The sequence below is a fragment of the Arvicola amphibius genome, chromosome 11, assembly GCF_903992535.2.
Source record: "Arvicola amphibius chromosome 11, mArvAmp1.2, whole genome shotgun sequence".
NCBI classification, from domain to species: domain Eukaryota; kingdom Metazoa; phylum Chordata; class Mammalia; order Rodentia; family Cricetidae; genus Arvicola; species Arvicola amphibius.
The window spans coordinates 118,652,601-118,678,567 of NC_052057.2; the positions used below are offsets into that span (position 1 = coordinate 118,652,601).

General features: G+C 45.9%; 1 protein-coding gene across 1 annotated transcript in view; it reads left to right on the forward strand.

Moving 5' to 3' along the window:
* The window catches only part of Cdh17 (cadherin 17), a 58,717-nt gene that overhangs the window by 25,794 nt on the left and 6,956 nt on the right, over positions 1-25,967 (forward strand). The window contains exons 6-15 of the mRNA XM_038347954.1: positions 28-186; positions 284-483; positions 1,823-1,954; positions 2,240-2,387; positions 6,132-6,347; positions 9,553-9,629; positions 11,461-11,652; positions 16,334-16,578; positions 18,676-18,806; positions 21,160-21,399. Coding sequence (XP_038203882.1) covers positions 28-186; positions 284-483; positions 1,823-1,954; positions 2,240-2,387; positions 6,132-6,347; positions 9,553-9,629; positions 11,461-11,652; positions 16,334-16,578; positions 18,676-18,806; positions 21,160-21,399 — 1,740 coding nt within the window. The remainder of the gene's footprint in view (positions 1-27; positions 187-283; positions 484-1,822; positions 1,955-2,239; positions 2,388-6,131; positions 6,348-9,552; positions 9,630-11,460; positions 11,653-16,333; positions 16,579-18,675; positions 18,807-21,159; positions 21,400-25,967) is intronic.

Genomic DNA, 25,967 nt, shown 5'->3' on the forward strand with positions numbered 1-25,967 from the left:
CTTTTTCTCTGTGTGCTTTGTTGCCAGGAAAGCCTTTCATGTATGTCAATGCCACAGACCTGGATGATCCAAACACTCTTAATGGCCAGCTTTTTTATCAAATTGCCATTCAGCTTCCCTTGGTCAACAATGTCATGTACTTTCAGATCAACAACAAAACTGGAGGAATATCGCTCACCCAAGAAGGTAAGTCAAGGCCAGTCCCTCGCGAATCTCAGTCAGGGCAAGGCCTGACACCTTCGGAGATGCAGCCTTTCTTTGTCTCCTCCCCTACTTACTTTAGGATCCCAGGAACTGGATCCAGCTAAGAACTCTTTCTACAGCCTGGTGGTCTCCGTGAAGGACATGGGGGGCCAGAGTGAGAATTCCTTCAGTCACACCACATCTGTGGACATCACTGTGAAGGAGAACATCTGGAAAGCACCGGAACAGGTGGAGATTACCGAAAACTCAACGGAGCCACACCCCATCAAAATCACCCAGGTAGCGTCCAGGTGACATCGCCAGCTGACTGCTGACTACAATCCACACCTTGTGGTGCACAGGTCTTTCCTCACTGTCTTCTTGTTGTTTGACTGGATACGTTTTACATCATGTAGTTACAAAGAAAATTAAGTAGCCAAGGCCCTACATCTCTGGAGTTTATCATCACCAGCAGGAAATACGCAGACACACACACACACACACACACACACACACACACACACACACACACACACACACACACAGAGTCAGAAAGGAGACTTTAGAAGGAGATGTAGTGTTTTATTGTTTTATTGTTCACATCAAGTAGTGTGAAATAGGATTGCTTTGTAGTGGGCTCTGTGGCATGTGGGAAACTCTCAGTGTGTGTTGTCAGTAACAAAGTCAGAGAAGCAGGCACTGTCTAGGTAACAGGTCTTACTGTAAGAGTACTTTTGTTTTTAGCCGGGCGGTGGTGGTGCATGCCTTTAATCCCAGCACTCGAGAGGCAGAGGCAGGCTGATCTCTGTGAGTGAGGCTAGTCTGGTCTACACAGCAAGTTCCAGGACAGGTTCCAAAGCTTCAGAGAAACCCTATCTCAAAAAAAACCTACTTATTTTGTTGTTTATAAAATAACTCTGGGGATTAGCGGTTATTTTTATGCCTGAAGTTTTCCAGACTTAAATATTTGCAGGGATGCACCTCATTTATACACGTGTCTCCACAAAATGAACGAAGAGTCTAAGACAGTGGTTCTCAACCTGTGGGTCGAGACTCCTCTGGGGGGTGAATGACCTTTTCACAGGGGTCACACGCTTATCAGATGTTTACATCACAATTTATAGCAATAGCAAAATTACAGTGTTGAAGTAACAACGGGAATAATTTTATGGTTGGCGGTCTCCACAACACGGGGAACCATTTTGAGGGGTCACAGCACCAGGGAGGTGGAGAACCCCTGGTCTAAGGCATCTTCTATTGGTCTTAACTCATCTTAATTGTGGATTCCAGCAGCTCAGCATGCATCACGGTTTAGTCTTCCAGTACTCCAGCTGTGAAGTACTCTTTGCTTCACAACTGGATGGTACATCCAGTCAGAGTTCTAGAAGAAAACAACCCACAATGCTTCTGTGTGTTTGCAAGGACTGTTTCACGGAGGGAAGAATTCCCTTGTCTGCTTGTTTTTAAAATTAGTTTGGGTTGAAGAACTGTAAAAGCTCAACTCAGCTGTCCTAAGACATCACTGACATGCAGACAGAGTTGCGAGCGTTCTGAAGTGAGAACCGAGAAGCTGTTTGCATCCCTTCTTGGTGTGCTTACCAGTACACCTCTTTGCTCACCGCGCACGTTGGCCACACAGGTGCAGTGGAATGACCCGGGGGCTTATTATTCCTTAATCAACAAGGAGAAGCTGCCGCAGTTCCCATTCTCCATTGACCAGGAGGGAAATATTTATGTGACTCAACCCTTGGACCGAGAGGAAAAGGAATCAGTGAGTAGGAGGGAAAAGTCTCCCAGGGGACGAGACAAATCTTAAGTCTGCTTACAGTTGAGGACAAAGTTAATTGTGCACTGGAAAACCCGTGCTCTAGATCCCAGACGTTAATGGGCTCTCAAAGATTGGCTAACTTTCCCACAAGCCCAGCCCATTCCATCCCCCGCACCCCTACCCCCATTTCTCATTGACAGTAAGGCCAGAGGGGGTGAACCAAGCATCATCTCTTCTTCCTATTAAAGTGGACGGGGAGGAGTCTTAATTCTGACCTTGGTATTGCAGCACGTTTTCTATGCGACTGCCAAGGACGAGAGTGGAAAACCACTTGCATACCCCGTGGAAGTTCATGTGAAAGTTATCGACATTAATGACAACCCACCAATATGTCCGGCTATGACTGTGTTTGAAGTCCAGGAGAATGAACCAGTGGGTAAGAGATGAGAGCTGTCCATGTCCAAGGCTGTGCGCCTGTCCTCCTTAATGCTTCTGTGAGCCCTTTCTAGCCTCGGAACGTCAGGTAGCTGCACGCTGCAGGCCACTGTTCACGGCTAGTGCAGCACAGATTTTGAAGGTCTTGGGAGAGTCATGCAGGCACACTGGTTTGGAATAAGCAGGATCTCCAGTCCTCCAGTTGGGACTTTTATGAATGCTGTTACCCGCCCCCCCCCTTGTTTAATGGCAGTCACCCTCAGTACCACCCATAGTTTGATCACTGTGTAGCAACATCCTGTGTGCATTCCCAGGAGTGCCCCCCTTGCAAGGTTTTCCCTTCGGTTATCTCCTTTGACTGCTAAACAACTCACTGTAAAAAAAGATAAAACCTCATCCAACTCGCTAAAGAACTTGATCAATTATATCCCCAGGCCAACACCTTACAATGAGTAGGTAACACCAGGTTCAACCTGACCCCAAGTCTCCCGTAGACAGTGGTAACTGAGGAAGCTGGCAAGTGAAGTTAAACCCCAGTCTTGCTTGTCCTTTTGATCTTTCTATATTTGAAAAAACTATCTCTCCTGACGGTGTTAAGTTTGTATAGGAACAACACTGTAAGAATGTTAATGGTTTCTGAGTTCGTTGTCTTTTCCTGGATTTGGGATTTTTGTCTGTTTCCCTCTTGGAGTTGAGCCCTTGAGTAGGCTGTGTGTGAATGGTGTGCTTTCTAGGTTTGTGAGACTGGCAACTTTGCTCTCCTCGTGGGCGGGGTCTACGCGTCTAGCGATGGACATTCTTACCAGTGTCCTGAACTCTTCCGCTCTTGCTGCTCCACAGCTTTGACACAGCAGCTGCTCTCCTGGTGGCCTAGTGGGTTTTCCTCCCTTGTGGTCATTCTTTTCCTCCTGGGGTTAGATGTCACACAGAGGTTACTGTCCCTGTGTCCTGTGGAGGTCTTCTTTGTTTTATTTAGAGCAATTCTTGCTTCAATGGGAAGGGTTGGATCATAGCTCGGAAATTTTGGGTCGATGTAAGGAATAAAGGCACAGTGATGATTGTATAGTGGTGTCACACAAATCAGCAACGAGTACTTGTGGGACTATTGCTCTGATGAAACAGGAATGGTCTGCGGTGCTGAGCAAAGGTGGCAAACCCTGTACATCTCTTCATACGGGGATGTACTTTTGTTATAATTGTTATCTTTTGCCACCTAACAAATTGTTCCCAAATTTAGCAGTTTAAAATGGCAGACACTCATTGCATTGGTGTCTGTGAGCATGCATCTGATTGCAGTTCAGTTGGGGCCTCATATTCAGGGTGACAGGAAGGAGGAGGGAGAGGAAGGTAGAACAGCAATGTAGAAGTCACAGGGTTTCTCTAACCTGAACTTGGAGGTGACGTCCCAACACTTGAGTCACATTCGTCTCATCAGGATCAGGCACTAGGCTCCACTCATGACGGGAAGGCAGAAGTCACGGGGCACAGATCCAGGAGATGAGGAGGGTCAAGGCCATTTGGAGGCTGCCTGCCTCATGGGGGAAGACGACAGTGTAGTTTTCTTAGACCAGCGAAGTCATTGTTAGTAAAATAAATCGTACAGGGTCTCAGGATGCTACCTGTTTCTTGAGAAGTAAGAATTTGTTTTGTAAAAGTACAGCATGGAGTCTTGGAAGGAAAAGGAAGTCTATTAGAAACCAGCTGGATACATTTCCTATGTGTAGTTTGTGAGGGGCATAGACAATGTACCTCCTTCCTGAGGGCTTGCTACTCAGTTTAGCTATCAAGATACACACAGGTAGAAACATTAACACACAAAACACCGATTTATTTCTCTTTAGGTTACAGTGTCTTCTTTGGTGTCTATGTACTGTCAGTATCTTGCAGGACTTGTATTCCCAGGTCTTTGCAGTACAAACTGTAACTCCTGATTACCCCCTGGGACAGAGACCAGGAACTGGAGCTTCTCATGAAGTCCCTCCCTCCTTAAGATATTCCTAGATGCCCTCCAGGGTTGTATGTGTCCGAATCAGCCTGGGTTGTCCCTTGTCTTGGCTTCAGTCCTTCAGAGGTGGGGTACTCCTTTCACTCTGGTTCATCCAGAGCCACCCACCTCTCGCCAAGGGACATCTGTGATGTCCACGGCCCTCACTCTGCCTCTGGCGGCTGGGAGTTTCCTGTGGAGAGAACAGCACCACGTTCTTAGCATCGCGCATGCTTACCAAGGGAAAATGGTCAGGATACTTTCCCTGGGAGGATGTATGTTGCCACAAAGTTTTCTCAATTGTGGGGCATTTGGAAAGAGGCAACTGCTGCTCCATGAGTACAAAGTCATGACGGTCCCTAAGTCCAGGCCATGGCCCTGCGGGTGCCCAGCACCACTCAGATACAGTACTTCCCTCTTCTGTTCTCTCAAACCCACCTCTTGTAAGAGTCTGCACAAGCCAGTGGGGTAAACTGAGGTAAGGGAAGGTTGTAATCCAATTCAAACACAACGTTCAATTCAAATAAACCTCAAGTGGGATTCTTGCTGTGTGTAAGAAAACCCATAGTTCCTGTTCCCACTGTATGGATTTGGATGACCCCAGAATCTATCAGAATTTTCCCAGGGCTGGTGGGACATGGAATCACATCCACTGACCTCTGGAGCCCCTGGGCATGGAAAATATAGGACCTTAGCACGTGGGATAGCAGGTGTGTGTGTGTGTGTGTGTGTGTGTGTAAGAGAGAGAGAGAGAGAGAGAGAGAGAGAGAGAGAGAGAGAGAGAGAGAGAGAGAGAGAGAGAGCATCCACTCTCCTATCTCAAAGCAAACGAAAGGAAAACAAATACAAAAACAGGTGGGTAGCTTCTGAGGATAGATGCCAAGGTTGCCCTCTGACTTCCACATCCACACGTATGTACATGTATGCCAACGTTCACACAGGCACGTAGGGTGAGGACCCAATGGTCAGCCTGAATCTAATCTGGCTGGAGTTCCTGTGATGAATTTGGATGCCAAGGTACAGAGAGAAGATGCGTAGGGAGGAAGAAAGAGCCAGGGAGAGCAGCTTGGGGGAGAGCAGCCGCCTTGTCAACACTTGATTTCAGGTTTCCAGCCTCTAGGACTCGGAGAAAGCAGGTTTTTGTTGATCCTCTCAATCTACGATACTTTCTGCCAGTATTGGCTAATTAATCCGCCGCGCAGTGTTCAACAAAGCATCCATGAGAAAATGCGAGGAATCAAAATAATTCTAAGCCGGGCGGCGGTGGCGCACGCCTTTAATCCCAGCACTCGGGAGGCAGAGGCAGGCGGATCTCTGAGTTCGAGGCCAGCCTGGTCTACAAGAGCTAGTTCCAGGACAGGCTCTAGAAACTACATGGAAACCCTGTCTCGAAAAACCAAAAAAAAAAAAATTCTAAAACATAGGACCTTGACATGTGGGATAGCAGGTGTGTGTGTGTATGTGTGTGTGTGTGTGTGTGTGTGAGAGAGAGAGAGAGAGAGAGAGAGAGAGAGAGAGAGAGAGAGAGAGAGAGAGAGACAGAGGGGAGAGAGAGAGAGAGACAGAGAGACAGAGAGACAGAGGGGAGAGAGAGAGACAGAGAGAGAGAGAGAGAGAGAGAGAGAGAGCATCCACTCTCCTATCTCAAAGCAAACGAAAGAAAAACAAATACAAAAACACCCCCAGTGTCCCCTGCCTTTTCTAGGAAGCTGCGTTAATCTCACAGAGCTGGAGTGAGCGGCTCTCCTTTCCTCTCCGCAGGAAGCAGCATCGGGTACTTGAGTGCCAGCGACATGGATGAAGCCAACACTGTCAACAGTATTCTGAAGTACAAACTTGTAGACCAAACCCCCAAAGTTCCCTCAGACGGACTCTTTCTCATTCAAGAATACGAGGGAAAGGTTCAGCTGGGGAAACGCTCCCTGAGGAAACAAGACAACCCTCAGTACAACTTGACAGTAGAGGTGACTGACAAAGGTGGGTCTTCCCCTACGTAAGAGTCAAGAGGCCGTCCTCACGCTTCTAGAACTCTCTGCTTCCTTTGTGAATTCGAGAAACCCAGGTGTGGCTGTTTTGACACGAGCTAGAGGTGCGGATCAGGGCCCCTTTTTGTTGGCTTTGGTCCTCTGAGAGCCAGGAGTTGAGAGGGACGACTTGTGAGCATCTCAAAGGAGATGCTTTTGAGAAGAATTGAAGGGAAGCTGTGAACTCCCGGAGATCACCAGACAGGAACACTGGCTTGACCGTGATGGAAGGAGCACTGACGGGGATGTTCCGGACCAGGAACCATCTGAGAAGAATTCCAAACGGCTGAAAGGAATTCTGCATTAGCTCTGGGGATAGGCCTGTTTTTGCTAGTGGCTGGGGGCAGCCTATGGGGGATGAGGCCTTGGTGCAAATGCAGTGTTGTTCACAGCATAACAGTGCAGCCACCAGGATGTTAGTCTGGTTGTTAGAAGTCCTCCAGGTACAGTTTCCTGGCTACCAAAACAGGAGAGCGACCTCTCTTTTCCTGTTCTTGCTTTCAGATCTAAAGTATCCGCGTATAAAAGTGGTAGAGAAGATGTCTTTGGAGGGTTCTGCCCTTTCTTGTCTGCTTCTCAGTGCCTGCTGCACAATACCAGGAGACATTTAATCCTCATAGATTGTTAAAGTGGGTGGCTCTTAACCTCTGTAGGAGCAGAGGAATCTCATGGAAACTTCCCGTTCTCAAACCTATCTCCACATCCACCGACAGATGTGGTACCATTTCTGGAGCACTCAGATTCCTAGGAGATAACTGTTCTATGAAATAGCTCTGTAATTGTTTTCTGAGGACCACAGCTTACACAGGTGTGGGGAAGAAAAGAACATTGGTTCATATGTATGTCTCATTCGTTTTTGCTTTTCTGTGGTTGATGATATCCTGGGAGAACTTGAGTTTAGCAAGCTCCAGTACAAAATGCCTGTCTTTCAAGTTCCCAGAAAAGCTAGTAACTTGACTCATAGTGAGGGTCTGATGCGCTTCAGCACTATGTTAAAAGATGCAGTAAACCCCCTCTCCGTGGGGGAGTGACAGAGTCACACCACTGGCTGCTCACGCTTCCAGTGTCTGCTCCTTCGCCTTGCCAAGGTACCACACAAGGCATTAGCAATGCACAGACGAGCAAGACCCAGCATCTGTCCCTAAGGGAGTGCTCCCTTTGTCAAGGAAGATGGACATACAAGCCAGCAAGTTGCAGGGACACACATAAGGGAGCCCACAGATGAGCAAGAGCAGGCAAGGCTGTCAGGAGGTTAGTCTACCTCACTCCCAAAGTTTTGAAGGATAACTTACGGAAGAGTGGGGATTCCATGTGCAAAGACATCAGAACCTGAAGTAGTTCGTAAATGCGAGAGTATAGGGGTCATAGAGATGGCTTAGGGGTTAAAAGCCCTTGTTGCTCTTCCAGAGTGACCTCTGTTTGGTTTCCAGGGGACACATAGTAGGTGGCTCATAGCTGCCAGTTCCAGAGGACTCAATATCCTTCTCTGTTTTTTTTTTGGGGGGGAGGGGGCATCCATCAAATGAACAGGGTTTTGTCTCATGCATCTGTGATCCCAGGACTGGGGAGTTAGAGACAACAAAAATTTCCCCAGGGGCTCATGCCCTGTCTGCTTAGCCTGTTTGTCATGTTCCAGGCCAGTGAGAGACCCCATATCAAGAAGAAAAAGGTGGATAGCCCCTAAGGAATGATACCGGAGGTTGTCTTTATGTGTGCATATGTATGTATGCATGCACACACAAACAAAAGCATGTGTGCATGTGCACACATTAATAAGAAGAAAGAGCCTGGTAAGCAGGAAGCCCATCAAGTCCCAAACAAGGCTTTTGCAGAGACTAGTGTTAATAGGCTCCAAGCCCTGTACCAACCCATTTCTATCTGCAAATGTTCTGGGGATCAGCTCCAACTCTCATCAATATCTGTTTGGTTATAATCAGATTAGAGATTGTATTCAGCTTCCTGGTTAATGCCTTAGGCAGCTCCAGGGGTGATTATGTGGGCAGATCAGCGAGGATGACAGCTGGAAGAAAAAGGTTTTCTAAAAGGGGCACCCAGAATAGTTTAAAGGACACACAGTGAAGGGAAGCCAACAAGAGGCAGGATGTGGGGGAGTGAGGGGTGGGAGTAGGGGTGCTTCACCACCATGAAGCCTGAAAGGACTTCAGGAGACAGGAAGAGAGACATGCCACCTCTTTCTTCTTGTCCTTCCTCTAGTTTCCAGCCTAGTCACTGTGGCAGAAACCAGCTGTTAGTGGAAGGACAGGATGTCACCAATAAGGTTCATACAGCCTGGATCTGAGCACAGAGTAGAATAAAAAGCTAGCAGGGCACTGGGAAGACATTGCGTAGATAAGGCACAGAGACATACGGTGACACTCCCATGCCCCCACATTTCTGGGATATGGAAAAGCCAGAATTCAAACAATGAGGTCCCAGAGCAGAGAACACTGCTTTATAGTTCAAAAAATGGCAGCCTCCCCGAACAAGTTACTCTCTTCTGTCATTCTGGCTTTCTCCCTAGATAGCCTCTCACAACACACTTACCAGCAAGCTCACCTACTCATCTATCTAAGCTCCAACTGTTGGTTCAGACTTATCCTTGACCTGTCAAACCACCCTCAAAGCCTGTGCCATTTCCCCAGGGTTCTGTGAGCTACCTCTTAGCCTCCTTTGGAGGTGAATTATGCCACTTTCTCTCTTACTTGGAGGGGAGGAACGCTGGTGACCTTGGTTTGCTCTACCGTGCCAAATGGGGCGGATGCTGGGCAGATGTACTCCGAGAAGGAAAGGCAGCCTGTGGGATGCTCAGCTTCATCCCTTCAAGGACAGTTTTGCTTTGGAATTCAGAGAGTACATAGCATCCACCTGTCCAAGAAGGGAAGCTGCTTCACAGAAAAGCAGCCATCCTGCATGCTGAAAAGGCCCTCCCTTGGACGGGGCAGTGGGAAGCTCAGGGATGCATCTCAGGGCCCAGTCCAGCTTCCACATCCCCTTGACGACCTGCTTGTGGGTGAGGTAGGGAGCAAGCAGCCTCCATTTCCATGAACTGTGAAACGGTCACAATGGCTGTCACATCATTTGCCGATATTTCCTTGCCAAGTCCTGATGCCAATGTATGCTTTCCAGTGAGAATTCTGTGCTATAACTTTGGTTTTCAGATTTCCATACCCTCTGTTTTGTGGAAGTCCACGTTATCGATATCAACGATCAGATTCCCATCTTCAAAGTATCAGACGTGAGTAGATGCCACCGTTTGTTTTATCTTCATTTTGATCGCTGTTTGATTTAAACAAAAACACAGACAAAGTAGCAGGAAGCCTGGCCAATGTACCAAGCAAAACCAGATACCATCTTTAGCATCTTTAGTCTCCAGGGACACTAGGATGTACTGATAATATCTGGGAATGTCTGTTTACAAATGCCTGCCAGCAGCTCCTCATTCCAAAGGCTGCTTAGACACTACAGCCCCAATCTTCTTCAGACTGAAAGGTGAGTGGCTGCCTGTGGCTTGTCACAGAGTTTCGCATGCAATAGGCAGCAGTTAGAGTGCTACTTGATCTTATGCAAGCATTTGGGATAAAAAAAAAATAGCATCAGAAATTCTGGCAACTTTAATTCATTTTGTATTTAACCAGGTAATAGGAAAGGGGGAAAAAGCCTAAAAAGAATATGTTCCATATATTTGCAAGAATTAGAATTGGGCGGAGAGTCAGAAGGATCAATATAGGAAGAACATCAAGGCGAATGCTGTAGTCATGGTGTGCATTACCATTGCACCCTTAAAAGGGATGTCCTGATTTATTTAGCTCAAGGGAGAGTAGAGACCCTTTGGCTAGCCTGTTGCATTAGAAGTCACTTTTGAGGCAGCTCATAGCCCTCTGATGATGTCCATAAATCAGCACAGGGACAAGATTGTGACAATGGAGGGAACTGATTTATGATAAGGCTCAGCACCAGAAGAAGTGCAATAGGACCTAGCTTGTCCAAAAGGCACTGGGGTTAAGTAAGCGTGAAATAAAGGACTCATTTCTTCTCAGCCTCGATCCTCCAGGGCATTTTATTCCTTCTTAGTGTTGCGACTGCCCTGCATTTTACCAAACAGTGGTCAAGTAGTTTGAGCAGAAAAACTCTGCAAGGGAGAGTTTAAAGCTCAGAGTTGTACACCGGGCTGGAGAGAAAGAGTTTGCTTATGCTGCTGCCAGCATCCTCTCTTTGACCCTGGCTGTTGCCATTTTTGAGATCATGATGTGGGAAAGAGTGGATCTTGGGGCTTTGGGAGGAGTCAGAATGCTTTTTGGGAACATGGACTTTGAAGCTCTGGGTATGATCACACCATGTTGTCCTGGGCAGGGTTGACCATGCTGGCCCTTGGCTCCTCTGTCAAATGTCACTGGTAAATTTGCACCCTCTAGGGCATTGTGCTGCCATCTTTTCTAAGCACTGTGTACCAGCCATTCAGGGTCATTACGGGCATCCAGCATTGTGTACCAGCCATTCAGGGTCATTACGGGCATCCAGCAATGTGTACAAGCCATTCAGGGGCGTTACGGGCATCCTGTCTTCAAACAGTAGGTTACATCTTCCCTTTAGACCAGCGATCAAGCCCGTCTAGGAAGAAATGTGATAACTCGCATTGTTCAACTGACATATAGCAAGGTTAGGATTTGTAGCCAACTCTGATGTCAGTGTTTTGAGCTCCTAATCTCAGTTGCTTAATTTATTGACGCATTAGAAGTACTTGTCACATCAGAGGCTACACTTACTACAGCTATTTATATCATGATTATTCAAATAGTTATAGTTCTTAAGCATGCTGGATGTTGGAGGGGAAATCCATTTTAGAATCCTTCTAGAATGTCTAAGATGGTATGTTCCTTGGCATAGATTTCAGTTCACGGGTACAAATGATGTTAAACCAACTGTAACATGTTCATCAGGGGAAACCTGTGCTGGGTGTTAGTCTCAGCTGTGACCTCTGTTCTGGACCCAGAGATGCTTGAGTTTGACAGTTAAGCTCAGTGACAGTGGACATCCTGTTTCCTTTCCCCTCCCCATTTCTTCCTCAGTATGGAAACATGACTCTCCCTGAAGACACGGCCATTGGATCCACCATCCTGGTCATCGAAGCCACTGATGCGGACGAACCCTTTACCGGGAGTTCTAAAATCCTCTACAAGATTGTAGAGGGAGATCCCGAGGGGAGACTGGAAGTCATCACAGACCCCCAGACCAATGCCGGATACGTCACCATTAAACAGGTAGAAAGCCCACTTGATTATTGTTTTATTAATTAAATTTATTCAATTGTTTTTACATTGACTGCAGTTTTCCCTCCTTCACATCCTCTCTGAGCTCCCTTACCTTCACTCCTCCTCTGCTTCTGTCTGGAAAGGGGCAGGTCTCCCATAGGTATCAACAAAGCATGGCCTGAGTTGCAGTAAGACTAAACTCCTCCACTTGTATTAAGGCCGGGCAAGGCCAGTATGAGGAATAGGCTCCCAAAAGCCAGCCAAAGTGTTAGGAACAGCCCCTGTTCCCACTGCTAGGAGTCCCACAAGCAGATCAAGCTACACAAGGGACCAAGGTTGGTCCCATATAGGCTCGCTGGCTGTCAGTTCAGACTCTGTGAACTCCTGAGCCCAGGTTAGTTGTTTCTTTCTTTTTTTTTTTTTTTTCTTTTTTTTTTTTTTTTTTTTTTTTTGGTTTTTCGAGACAGGGTTTCTCTGCGGCTTTGGAGCCTGTCCTGGAACTAGCTCTTGTAGACCAGGCTGGTCTCGAACTCACAGAGATCCGCCTGCCTCTGCCTCCCGAGTGCTGGGATTAAAGGCGTGCGCCACCACCGCCCGGCTAGTTGTTTCTGTAGGTTTCCTTAGGATGTCCTTCACACACACACACACACACACACACACACACACACACACTTGGACAATTCTTCCTCCCTCTCTTCAGCAGGATTCCCTGAGCTTGGCCCAATGCTTGGTTGTGGGTCTCTACATCTGTTTCCATCAGTTACTGGATGAAGGCTCTCTGGTGACAGTTGGGGTAGTTACCAATCTTTGAGTATAACAGAATATCGTTAGGCATCTTTTTTTTTTTTTTTTGATTTTTCGAGACAGGGTTTCTCTGTGGCTTTGGAGCCTGTCCTAGAACTAGCTCTTGTAGACCAGGGTGGCCTTGAACTCACAGAGATCCACCTGCCTCTGCCTCCCGACTGCTGGGATTAAAGGCGTGCGCCAACCACCGCCCGGCTAAAGTTTTTTTTTTTTATTTCATTAGGCATCTTTATGTTGATTTTTTTCTCCCTCCAATAGTGTTTGGTTCTATCCCAGGTCTCTGGACTATCCAGCCTCAGAGTCTTGATACCCCAGGCACCATTCTTGTGGTGAGAGGTCATTGGTTGGCCATTCCCACCATCTCTGCACCCCTCCCCAACTTAACACACACAGAGACATAGGCAGGATGGACTGCAGGTCAAAGTTAGTGTGGCTGGGCTGTCATCCAAATCCCTCCACTGACAGTCCTGCCTGTCACTGGAGATGGCCAGTTCAGGCTACACATCCACTATTGCTAGGAGTCTTAGCCGTGGGCATCCTTGCTGATTTCTGGGAGTTTCCCTTGCACCCAGGTTTCTACCTCACCCTAAATGCCCTCTCTTTCCAGTTGACTGACTCTTTTAGTACTCTCCCCTCCCCCCAACGTGATCCCTCATGTTCCCATCCCCACCTGCCCCCAGTCTACCCACAAAAAATTCTTCTATTTCCCCTTTCCTGATATCCCTATGTGCCCGCCTTGGGCCCTCTTTGTGACCTAGACTCTCTGGATCTGTAGATGTAGCATGGTTATCCTTTACAGCTAGCTAATAACCTCTTATGAATAAGTACATTCCATGTTTGTCTTTCTGGGCCCGGTTACTTCACTCAGAATGATCTTTTCTAGTTCCATCCAGTTGCCTTCAAATTTCAAGATGTCATTTTTTTAACAGCTGAGTAATACTCCATTGTGTAAATGCGCTACATTTTCTTTATCCATCTTCTCTGAGCTCCATGGGGCAATGGATGGTCATGCTCTCTGGGCTGAGTTGGTGTGTTAGTAATGAGGAATGGTGTTTGGTATTGTTTATTATACTAGTTGTTTTCTGGTACATTAGTAATTCTGCCAAGACCTCTTTTCCTGAAATTCAGAGTTTGCTTTGGTGCTTATTTTGATATGAAAGTTCTCCCATTCCCTACTGTGGGTAGTACTTTTGAATTCTTGGGTCATGGACGTTGTAACTAACTCAGGCATCATCTGGAAAGCCAGTATGCACAAGGTTTCTGTGCAGTGAAAATGTGACATGTTCTCCCCCTGACCCTTGCTCTCGTCATGCTGTCTGTTCCCAGACTGAATCTAAACCGCGGCTTCACCTTTGAGGCAGTCGGGTGCAGAGGGGCTCTCTGGGCAAAGGCAGAGTTCTGCTTCTCTGAAGAATGTGTCCCTATGGGTTTCTTCACTTGGCTTTCAGTCTCCAGTGCTGTGAAAGCCGGCATGGATGGACTCAGCAGGGTTTGCTGAGTTGGTGCCCTCCATTTCTAACTTTCCTTGTTACAGCAGGTCTGGTTATGTGGTCAAGTCAGGCAGATGTGCGAGCTGGGCAGAGAGTCCAGCTGCTCAGCAGTAAACGGCTCCCTTTGTTCCGGTCCCCCCATGGAATCAGCATCGAAGGACCACTTCTGAAACACGGCCTGACCTTGCAGGTCAGGAATAAAGCCCTAGGTCTCCGGCTTGATGTCAGCGTCTCTGTCATCTTCCTCTTTTTGCCCATGTGTTCTATTCTAGCACCACAGTGTCCCCTTCATCTGCAGACACCAGGTCTCACCGCCTTACTCCTGTACCTCTAGGGCTGTAGTGGTAGATGAGAAAGCTAGGCAGGGACTCAGGGCTTGTGTGGTGGCAAGGATGGATGGCTTCCTTTGCCTAGGTGTGTAGACACTTGTGTTGTCTGCTTGAGTCTGGATTAGCGTTCCTGTCACGGCAGGCTGGCACATCAAGTGGAGTCCCATCTGTTCTTGTCTTCTTGTCCTGACTTCCCAGAGGGTTCTTCCTTCCTGCTGGGTTTCCTGGGTTCTTGCCTTGTTTAGACAACACTGTTGTCACCTTCTGGGATTCGGAGTGATTCCCGGGACTTCTGAGCACAGAAGAGTCCTAATAGGTCATTGATCATCAGATCACTAAGTCACTGAGAGCCCCTGCCTGGCAATCAGTGGGCACTGATTTCTATGGCCAGCCTCTCCTCTCATAGTCACACAGTTAAACAAATCTAATGTTTCTTAGGTTTTACTTCAGGTGACCATGGCTGATATGATTTTCTCTCCCAGGTTTCTCATTGTGCTCATGAATTAGGGGTTGAGCTGCCAGAATATGTGCATGGGTGGGGGATTTCTAGAGGTTGCGGGGAGGGCAAGGATGGTCTCTACAACTTTCTCTCCATTGAAACTCTAAGGATCAAGCCTTAACTGTGCACCCGCTAACCGATAGACTGTGGGTGCGGTGTGTCAGGGAGGTAAGACCCGAGAGGAATGCGACAAAGCTCCTCCTCGCACAGAGCTCACGACCCCGATGAGACAAAACAGGAAGAGCACAGCTAGAGCCCTGGCTTGGGTGACGCTCGTCTGGCTCAGGAATATGGTGGGGTGAGGGGATGTACTGATCAACTCCCGGGAGCGAAGAATTCCTCCAGAGGTCAGAACGGCAGGCTGAGCCGGTGTGACCTGTCTGTCTTGCCCTCCGTGAATGGATGTCACTGCCTGTGTCACTGGTAGGACACGGTATAAGGCTACGCCCAGGAGTCTCGAGTCCTCCAGAACCATGCACCACATAAAGTTCGGGTGTTGCTTCCTTAATTTGTAATACCCTTTGGGCCTTGCACTGGTCCTCCCTAGTCTGTGAGGTTTTAGATCCTTTTGAGAACTTGACTGACTGACTGGAGCTGGCAAGGCAGCTCAGTGGATGAAAGCATTTACTCTGCAAGCCCGACAACCTGTTTGAGCCTTGGGACACTCGTGGGAAAGGGAGAGAACTGACCTTCACACGTTGTCCTTTGATCTCAGTGCATATATCATGCATGTATGCATCAACATGCACACATACATGCATGCAAATAAATAATAGTATTTTAAAAGCCCACATGTGCTCATACTAAAATAAGAACAATACATACGCACACATACGCAGTATTTAGATTTTAGTCTCTAGGGTCTCAGACTCCTATGGGAGCCTTGAGTTCAGAGATCGCCACCGGTGACAGGGACTAGCTCCACTTCTTGGCCTTTCTGCTCTTATAGAACCATAGACACTTGCTTAGATGGGGACACAAGGCCCCATAGGGCCGACTGCTTATAAGATAGCTGAGCCTTCCTGTGCTGGCACGTGTAGTTAGGCCTATGCTTGAAAACTTTCGGAATTCGGAATCAACTCTTTCTTTCTTAGGTAGCCTGCTTGTTAAATTCTCCCACATACAGAACCGGAAGCAGTGCCCTGTTCTTCTTCCGGGTCCTGTCTGGCCAGGTGGAATGAGAACACATCCGCCTCCTGGCACGGGCTCCGCTCACCTCTCCTAGAATCTGTTCTTTTGGGTCTTGGGTTCTGAATTCCCTATACCATGTGGACTTCTCTGTCGTATATTTTCCTAGCTGTCATTGCGGGAGGAGAATCGAGATTTGGCTGAGGGGATGCTGGAGTTAAAGGAATCCGAGGGTGTTTTCAGTAGATCCGCTTCCAGGACTGTCCACAGGAATGCCCAGCGCCCTGTTAACACCTGAAGGAAAGCTCTGTTTTTGTTTTTCCCTGTGGATTTCCTGAGAAGCAGGTTTCCATTAAGACTATGAGTGTTTAAAGAAATGAATCCTTTAAGGGAACCGTTCACCCCAGGGTTAATTGCTCCTCTTTTTCTCTCCTCCACAGGCTCTCGATTTTGAAGCCCAACCGGTTGCCAACATTGTGTTCAAAGCAGAAAACCCTGAGCCCCTGGTGTCCGGTGTATCTTACAATGCCAGCTCTTATGCCTCATTCAGGCTGACTGTGACGGATGTGAATGAAGCGCCTGTGTTTCCCCAACTTATATTCCAAGCAAAAGTCAGTGAGGATGCTGCTGTAGGCACCAGCCTGGGCAATGTGACTGCCAGAGACCCCGAAGGCCTGGCTATGAGGTAAAGGACTGTAGGGCTGTGCAGGTCGACTTGCTGCCACCACAGCGAGGGGGCTAAGGAGGGCTGGGAATGGGGAGAAGCAGCGTGTTCTGGCTGCACGACTGAGCCATGGAACAGAAATCAGAAGCAAGGTCTCTGGCATTGGTTCGGTGTTTCAGACCCATGGCATCAGGTGCCATTCACTTTTCCCTTGATGCAGGTCTCAGCTAAGGTCTGGTAAAGTCAGGAGGTCTCCCCTCCCCCAACCATTCACTGGGTTTGAACTGTTGGGGTTCTGGAGAAAGTTTCTGAGGGAAAGTGGATTGGAGAGGTAAAAGCCCAATTGAGTAGAGAAGGCCACCTTACAGGCTGAAGGGATTGTCTTAGATGTGGGGATCTGGGGCTCCCCTTCCCTCCAGAGAGGTAGTCTGGGGCAACATTCTCAGGGGGACCAGTCAGTCCTCGAGGTGAGACGCTAAGCAATGTGGACGTATTTCTATCTCAACCATTCTCAGTCTTTTCGTTTTTGGTGCGACAGCCCCTACATACATTGGTCTCAATAATGTACAACGATTTATTTACTTACCACATGCACATATATACATTTGAATAATATCTATATGATATTAAAGATCACATGGTTAGTAGGCTTAGATAGGACTTGAACTCAGATCTTCTGCTTGTCTTGTACAATATTGTCCAGAACATATATGGCAAACAAACATTTCAGCATGACTTGCCTGGTGCATATGGTTCCAAATGGCCAGTATTTAAGATTCTCTACAAGTCTTCCTTCCTAGTGAGCTGTTCTATGGACACTCAGGTTCAGTTGTATGGGCTTAACTGATTGTCTTGCATGGAGTGTATTACTTACTATAACAAAAAGTGTGAAGCAGGTAACTTTATTCAAAAAGGCAGTTTATTAGCTCATAGCTCTGGACACGTATGGGCACAACACCATCACGGGCAGAGTGTGAAGGCCTTGTGTGGTTATTAGAGAACAGCAACACCAGCAAAGGGAAAGAATCCTATTGCAGGCAGGAATCCGGAGCCGCGGGGGTCTCACAGTGCCGCAAGGGCATATCCCCAATTGACCAAAGGACAGCCCATTCATCCCTCCCTCTCAAAGGTCCTGCAGGTGACAAACTCACCACCTGAGAAAGAGGCTTCTAACATGGGAACTTTTCGGGGGGCAGTGCTCACATCATCTCATGCTAAGGAGTAAAGCTACCAACTAGTGAGGGCTACACAGCATTATTCATTGTGGAAACGAAGCTATTCTTTTGAGTTGCAAGTCACGATGGGGTCCAAAGTATCTAATTCCACAGCCCATCATTGTCTAAGAGATGACTCTACATCCTTCATAAGAATGTTACAAAAATGATTGGTAGTAATTAAAAGATAAAAGATAAATTAATATAATACTGGCCAGAGGTATGTGCACGTCAGTACAGAGACAAAACACATTTAACGAAATTCCTCTGGTGGATCAAAAACTGGTTTGGGACATAAAACCACAGAGTTGCGGTCGGAAGATCAGGTGGACAAAGGGAGACAAGGAAGGGGTGTTCTGTAAAGTCCGCTTCTGGACGGCAAACTAATGAGGAATTATCAAGGCAGCCCAGATGCACACGGTGGGCAAGAACTAACTTTACAGATTCCAAAGCTGTGGACTGAGACGTTTAACTCTCCAGGTGGGTACCTAGAGAGCCCATCAGCACCAACAGACCCAGTCCAGCCCAGCTTCCAACATTACAGACCCCTTTGCTGACACGGATCCAGATCCCAAGTATTTCTGACTACTTCCAGTGTGGTCCAAGGCGTTGCTATCTTTGCTAGAACCCAGCCTTTCCCACCAGCCCCAACCTACCCATCTGAGTCAACTTGTACACTGCTGTCCACACGGACCTTTAAAACAAAGCAAGCGACCCACAGGTTGAGAACTACTGTAAAGACAGTTCTTCAGAAGAGAGATATGTAACGGAGATGCTGATTGGGTAACTCTGTACCGCGGTACACCCAAACGCTAATGTTATATCATCGTAGTATAAATGCACAGACTACCTTTCGTTTTCACTCAGAGTAACGTGTTTTCTTCTGCTCTTCCCTTCATGGAAGATATTCCCTGAGCGGCGATAAGAGAGGCTGGCTTAAAATCGACTCCGTCACCGGGGAGATATTTAGTGCGGCTCCGCTGGACAGGGAAACAGAAAGTCTGTATCGGGTACGCGTCGTGGCCACTGAAAAAGGTGAGCAAAACCAAGCCGAACCAGATTATCAGGGAAAATATCATAAGGTTAAAAACCATGCCTGAGTACAACCCTAAAGCCAGGTGAGACAGGTGCAAAGGCGCGCGTGCGTGTGCGCAGGCGTGCGTGTGCGCGCGTGCGCTCCTTAATGGCTGTGATAGAGAACGCCTGTGCTAATCTGGATTTCTACCAGGTGAGTTACTCTGAGACTACCAGGGTAACAGGGACGCTGCCATCTCTAGCTTCCTGCAGGGACTAGAGTCACTTCTAGGAATGTTCTAGAGTTCTTAGATAACCTCTCTCACTACCTCCTCAAACGGGATTGAGGGCTTCTACCAAAAAGGCAATTTTCTGACGCGGAAGGTATTATACAAGGCTGTCCACCAGCAGTGACCTGGGAGTCCATCCTGGGCGATTCTGGACCACCAGCAGGTGTCGGGGACCTGGAGATCTGCTCCTTGGAGGAGGCAGGATAGTTTTGAGAGGGAAGGCAATCGCACAGATAAACGCCAGATGTTTGAGCCATCCCTGCATTTTCTTTGCATCCTATTTAATTCATTTGTGATACAAGTTGTCCACTTGCTTTGGACATGGAGTGCCAGGAAAATTTTCGGATTAAAATAAAGGTGACTCACGGGAATAGTAAGATAACCAGGAAAAAGGCTGGTGATTAAAACACTGAGCGTTTTTAAATGGAATTCTCCATCCTACATTAGGAGATCTGTTGATCTTATGCCGGTCAAGGACTCAATTAGCTGGCAATGTGTCTGCTTAGCTTATGAAAAAGATGAGAGTGGAACAAATTATTACCCAACAAAGTTTTAAACCAAAAATAATAATAAAAAAACAATTTAAAAAGGCAAAGCCCTGATCATGGGAGACGGTAGAAGGGGATGGGAGAGGAAGGGAGGAGAGCAGAGAAAAATATATAGCTCAATAGAAATAATTTAAAAAGAAAAGAAAATGCAAAACCCCAAATTAGAGGCAGACACAGGGAGCAGAGAAAGGAATCATAAAAATGTATGGGAAAAGCTGGAGAAAGCCAAAATGACCTCAGTCACATTCAACTACAGCAAGGGCACAGAACCGCAGGCTGTTGTAGGAAGGAAGGGAAGTAGCTGCTGGGCATTCTGCTCACAGGCTGTGTACGGTCAACTGGTGATTTAAGAGCTCCCAGGAAGTCCGAGGGGGGGTCATGCCCTCCCTGTGAACTCACAGGGATCCATGCTGCACTCTGCCCGAGTTCTCTGAGTGGCTCTCACCTTTCGGAGGTTTCATGGTTGTGACCGTGAGCCAAAGCCCAGTTCCAGTTTCAGCTGTTGGCACTGAGATCATAACGTAAACAGACAAAACAACTTCAGGGACATCGGGGGCTTATCTTTGGCTTAATGACAGTCAGTCATCTCTGTGAGGAAAACCAAAATGGGGCTTCCCGGAATCCAAGCAGGAGTCAGAAAATGGCTTAGGGGAATGGCTGTCCAGCCATTGATGCCATATCTGTCTCAGGTTAGGCAAGGACAGTCCGGGTCGGCTGTGCCACGGGGTGCCTCCTGTGTGCATCTGTTATTGGCCACACTCTGCAAAAAGATACCAAGGCATTGAGAAATTGGTTTACCCAAGAGCACACAGCTACCAATGGGTCATACAGCAGAGGACATGGTTTTCACTAGTCTAGAATGGCAGACGACATGTGTGCAACCATTGTTTATACATGAGAGCATCGCAATGCCACGCCACGCCATGCCATGCCACATGCTTCTCAGCTGAAAACCATGATGCTTAGAAAGCGGAGTTAGGATGCTTAAGGCAGAGGTAAGTGATCGAGGGTTCGGCTGGTGGCTGGTAGCCTCAGGAGGAGACCAGCACCGTCTCCAGTGGGCACTAGCTGTGTGAATTTAGCGAAGTTATGCAGCTTCTGAGTCTCTCTCTCTCTCTCTCTCTCTCTCTCTCTCTCTCTCTCACACACACACACACACACACACACACACAATCCCTTGTCAGTATTACGATTTAAACATTGAAAACATTTTATTACATTTTGTCTGTGTGTATACATGCCAAAATCAATTTGGGGGAGTTAGTTCTTCTTCCACGGGGCTTTCAGGAACTAAAGTCATGTCACAGGTCTGGCAGGAAGTACAGTCACTCACTGAGTCATCTCGTAGATTCGTAGGTTCTATTTAAACATTTTAACCAGTACTAAAATTAGGTCTCTAATTCTAAAGGCTTTTTTTTCTACTACTTTAACAGACTTGATTGTTTAAATGTTGATTTTTTTAAAAAGAGAAACATGCTTCCTTCTACAGGATGATGAGAATGCTTGACATTATGTTCTAATCTTTCGCTTTCTCAGGTGGGTCCTCTTTGAGCTCCGTGGCAGATTTCCACCTGGCCCTCACAGATGTGAATGACAACCCCCCACGCCTAGCTAAGGAGTACACCGGCTTGTTCTTCTGCCATCCCCTCAGTGCTGCGGAGAGTCTCATCTTTGAGGTCACTGACGACGACCAGCAGTCACGTTGGAGGTCCCAGTTCACATTCGCTCTTGGCAGAGAAAGCTTAAAAAATGACTGGCAAGTTTCCAAAATCAACGGTGAGTTATCAGACGTACAAGGAGAAAACTCAGTGTGGATGAGGGATTAGTGCTTCTTCCCCACTTGGTTAGGCTTTATAACTTAGCACGGAAATTTCTTCTTGTTCCAAGAAAGCCTTTCACGCTCTGGGAACACACAGGAAAAGTCTTCAAAGCCCCAGGCTTTGTGGGAAGGGAAGCTTGGCACCGCATACATCCTGGCTGGGGTACATGGATAAATGAACAATTTGAACATCAGTTGTAAATTTCCAGGGAAGACTGAGAAACAGATTTTATTATAAACTTTATTGAAACATAATTCACATACAGTAAATCACATCTGATTAATGTGTACAACTTTACAAGAATTTATATATATATATATATACATATATATGTATATATATAAAATCACATATATAAGATCAGCACAATCAAGTGAATATTTTGCCACTCTCAAGTTTTGTCTTACCTTATTTTTTTTATTACCGCTGCCTACTCCATATGCCCACCCCATTTTCTCAACCAGTGACCCATCTTTCCGTGGCTACAAATCTGTGTGTGTTTTTGTAACGTTATATACGTTCCTTCCACTTAGTATGATTATTTGGGGCTGCATTCCCGTTTTGGGTTCCAGAGTTTCTTTTCTTCATTGTGCGCTAGTACTATGACAATTTAGTGTTTGTTCTCTTGATAATTGTTAGCTTCTGGGCACGTGTGTGGACAAGTATCTGGTAGGAGCATGCTCTTTCATGTGTCTTAGCTGAACGCCAAGGAGGTGGATGACTGCCTCACATAGTAGGCTAATGCTTTGCTAGTTAAGCAAAGGTCAAACCATTTCCCAATTTGTTCTTCGCATTTTACATTCCCACCAGCGCATGAGATCCTCAGCTGCTCAGCACCCTCTCAATGCATCTGCTAGGCTTAGTTAATTTTAGCCTCTAGTGGGTGCACACCAGTCTCCTATTATATTTTTGTTTGTTATTTCCCTAGTGATTAATGCTTTAAAGTCTCTCCTCTTTGCATGTGGTGAGCTGCCATCCATACATCAGTGAAGCATCTGATCAAATATTGTTCCCAAGCTCTTCAGCTTCTATTGAATTGTAGATGTGTGTGTGTGTTGTGTGTGTTGTGTGTGTATATGTGTGTGTATGTATGTGTGTGTATGTGTATATGTGTGTGTATTTGTGTGTATATGTGTGTATGTGTGTGTATGTGTGTGTATGTGTGTGTGTATTGTGTGCTTTATCAGGAAACTGAACTTTTATAGCAATGTCTTCTCCATGTTTTTAAAGATTCACTTTTTATTATGTATGTGTGCCTCGTGCCTGTGCACCCTGTGTGTGCAAGTGAGAGACTGCAGGGTCAGAAGAGGGTGCCGGGTCCCCGGGAACTGGAGTTAGGGCAGCTGTGGCCTATTTGGTGAGCCGGGAACTCACTCTGGTCCTTTGCAAGAGCGGTGAGCATTCTTAACTGCTGAGTCACCTCTCCAGCTCCCATCACAATTTAAACAGAAAATTAAAAATTATCAGAGTCAGAGTTATTGGTTTCTTGTATAATCTGTGAGTTTTAAAAGTTCCTGCTCTTCTCTGTAGAGAAACAGAGGAGGAGTGGAGGGAGGGGAAACCGCAGTAGGGATGTATTGAAAACAAAAAAGTAAGAAAAAAGCCAAAAATGAAAACATCTTTACTTAACACAAGGTCACTAAAAGAAGATCCATTTCATGCTATTGTTTATGTGGGGCAAGTGGCTACAATCAAGACGCTTTGCTTTTAGTATGGATACCTAACTGTTCTAACACCATTCGTTCAAAATACCTCTTCAGCATGGATAATCTTGAAAATTTCAGAAAAATTCAAATGGAAAAAAACCCCTACCTTACAATACTATATCGTTATAGTATTGTATATCCATAAAAGACGCAAATTGGGTGCTATCACTTTTCCAAAGCCGTTTCATCTGTTCTAGGTATTTTGGTTTCAGTATAAATGTCAGCATGCGCTTGTACATCTCTGTCAAAAGGAAGGTGTGGAGATTGGGTTTAGATTCTGCCCAGTCTGTGTGGGCGTTTGGGAGTGGGGTGTCTTCAGTTCATGAACACAGACAGTGTCTCCACTTACTGAGATCTTTAATTTCTTTCAGCAACATAGCTTAGCTTTCAGTGTGTAGTTCTTGCAAAAATGACCTGCTCTTTTAAATAGAGTTGTAAGATTTAGATTTCTATACATCTCTGAGATGCATACACACAACTGATGGTTGTAGATATACTCTTGTTTGACACCTTATTGACACCGTGTACTAACTTTTATAGTCTTTGGAGCCCATCAGCTTTCCACATAGGCTGCGTTGTCTATGACTGACAGTTTTACTGCTTCCCTTTCGATCTTGTCTTGTTATTGGCTAAAATTTTCAGTAAGGAGGGTGGAAGTAATGAGAACCCAAATGTTTGCCTTGCTCTCTAAGAGTGGAGGGCAAGATGCCCATCTTCGGGGCAAGTATATTTCATAGGTGGTCTGTATTTGATTTGGACTTTCTAATCCTGACTCGGTGAGAACTGTTTCTCTTTGTATGGTTAAGTTGGAGGTTTTGGGTCAGTCATTGGTGGGATATAATGGCTTTTATCTTAAAAGAGCTGCATTGCTAGAATAGAATAAGGTCTATTTGGAGACGAAATGTTTTATGTAATTTTGAATTTAATTTTTAAAAATTCAGTCTTTTTGTGTTTGTATTAATAACTATATAAATTGACCTATATTTTTTCCTTACAATGCTTTTAAAAGTTAGCTTTGGAAATCAGCAACTGTGATCTAGTAGAGTAACTTAGGAGGTGTGCTACTATCCAATCACCTGGAAGCCGTGTGTGTGAAATTGACCTCTGTTTTTCCTTAATATTTGGGAGAATTTATTTACCGATGAATACATTTGGGAACAGAAAGCTTTTTTTTTTTTTTTTTTTTTTTTGGTGGAAAATTTAACTGCATGGTTCATTTCTTTGTTATGTAAGTCTGTTAAATTACACGTGTCTTCTTGGCTGAGGCTGTTAGTCTGTAGTTTTCGAATACTTACCTAATTCATTTCGTTTGTCTAATTCATTGGCATAGAGTTACTCACAACATTCTAGTCTCGGTATCTATAGTTGTATAATGATATCAGTTCATTCTGATGTCGCCAAGTTAATTCTCTTTTTCCCTAATCAAGTAAGGGGCAAGTTTATTGATTTTGTCCATAGCTTCGAAGAGCGGGCTTTTGGAGATAGGTTTGCTCTGTGTTTTGTGCGCCCTTTCCTGGGCTTTCTTTTCCTTATTCTTCTGATGTGTTTTTCTTGTTACTATTTTATGCTTTTACTATGGTGGAATTTGTGGCAGTTAATTTGGGATTTTTTTCTTTGTTAAGATAGGCGCATAGTGCCACCGACTCTCTCAGGATGACTTTGCCTGCCTTCCACATCTTCAGCAGTTCACAAAACTGCAGAATCCTCTTTTGTGTCCTATAGGTTGCTTAGAAATGCGTCTACAAATATTCTGCAAGTGTACATTCATTTTTCTCCTGTTTTCTTCAGTGTCTTTAGTTAGGATCATTGATTTTTCTCTTGTATTCTATTTTCCATTTATTCCATCAAGTATATTTTTCACACCAAAACATTTTAGTTGTCAGTGCTACATATTAATTTGGGTCTTTTTCATAGTGTTCATGTCTATGTGTAATATTCTTAAATGTCTAGCTTCTTGAATATAAGATTATTTTCTGATCCTTATCTGTTCTTTCTTGTATTTGATTGGTTAGTTTTCTTATTTCTTTCTCTTTTTTTGTTTTTTCGAGACAGGGTTTCTCTGTGGCTTTGGAGCCTGTCCTAGAACTAGCTCTTGTAGACCAGGCTGGCCTCGAACTCACAGAGATTCGTCTGCCTCTGCCTCCTGAGTGCTGGGATTAAAGGCGTGCGCCACCACCGCCTGGCAGTTTTCTTATTTCTTATTCTATTTTCTAGCATGTTGACAAATCTTTACTAAATATAAGGTATTTTTTAATTCCTGAAATATTGAGTTTTATTTTGAACCATAAAGTTTGGCTAGCGATTTGAAAAAAATCACTCTGGCTCTGCCTGAGCTGAGCTGAGCCCCTAGGAGCTTAATTGGATACCCTTATGAGGTCCAGTGGTTTTGGCTTTGGTTCTGGGAGCAGGAATCCACCCTGTGTGAATTCAAAGTGCTGTTCCATTGTTCTTCTTTTTTCTTTTTATTTATTCTTCTCTCATACAGTACATCCTGACAGCAACCTCCCTTCCCCCAACTCCCCTCACCTCTCCTCTCCCCCAGATTCGCCCCTTCTCCATTTCCCTTCAGAAGAGAGCAGACCTCCCAGAAATATCAGCTGAACAGGACATAACAAGATGCAACAAGGCTGGGCATAAACCCTCACATCAAGGCTGGACCCAGCATCCCAGCAGGAGGAAAAGGGTCCCAGGAGCAGACCGTGGCTCGTTCTTGGCCTCAGGAAGTTCATTTGTGTGCATGCTCTAACACTTAGCTGAAGACTTGGGGACTCTCTAGCTAGTTAGAACTTTTATTCAGTATGTGTGCCCTTTCCATGCA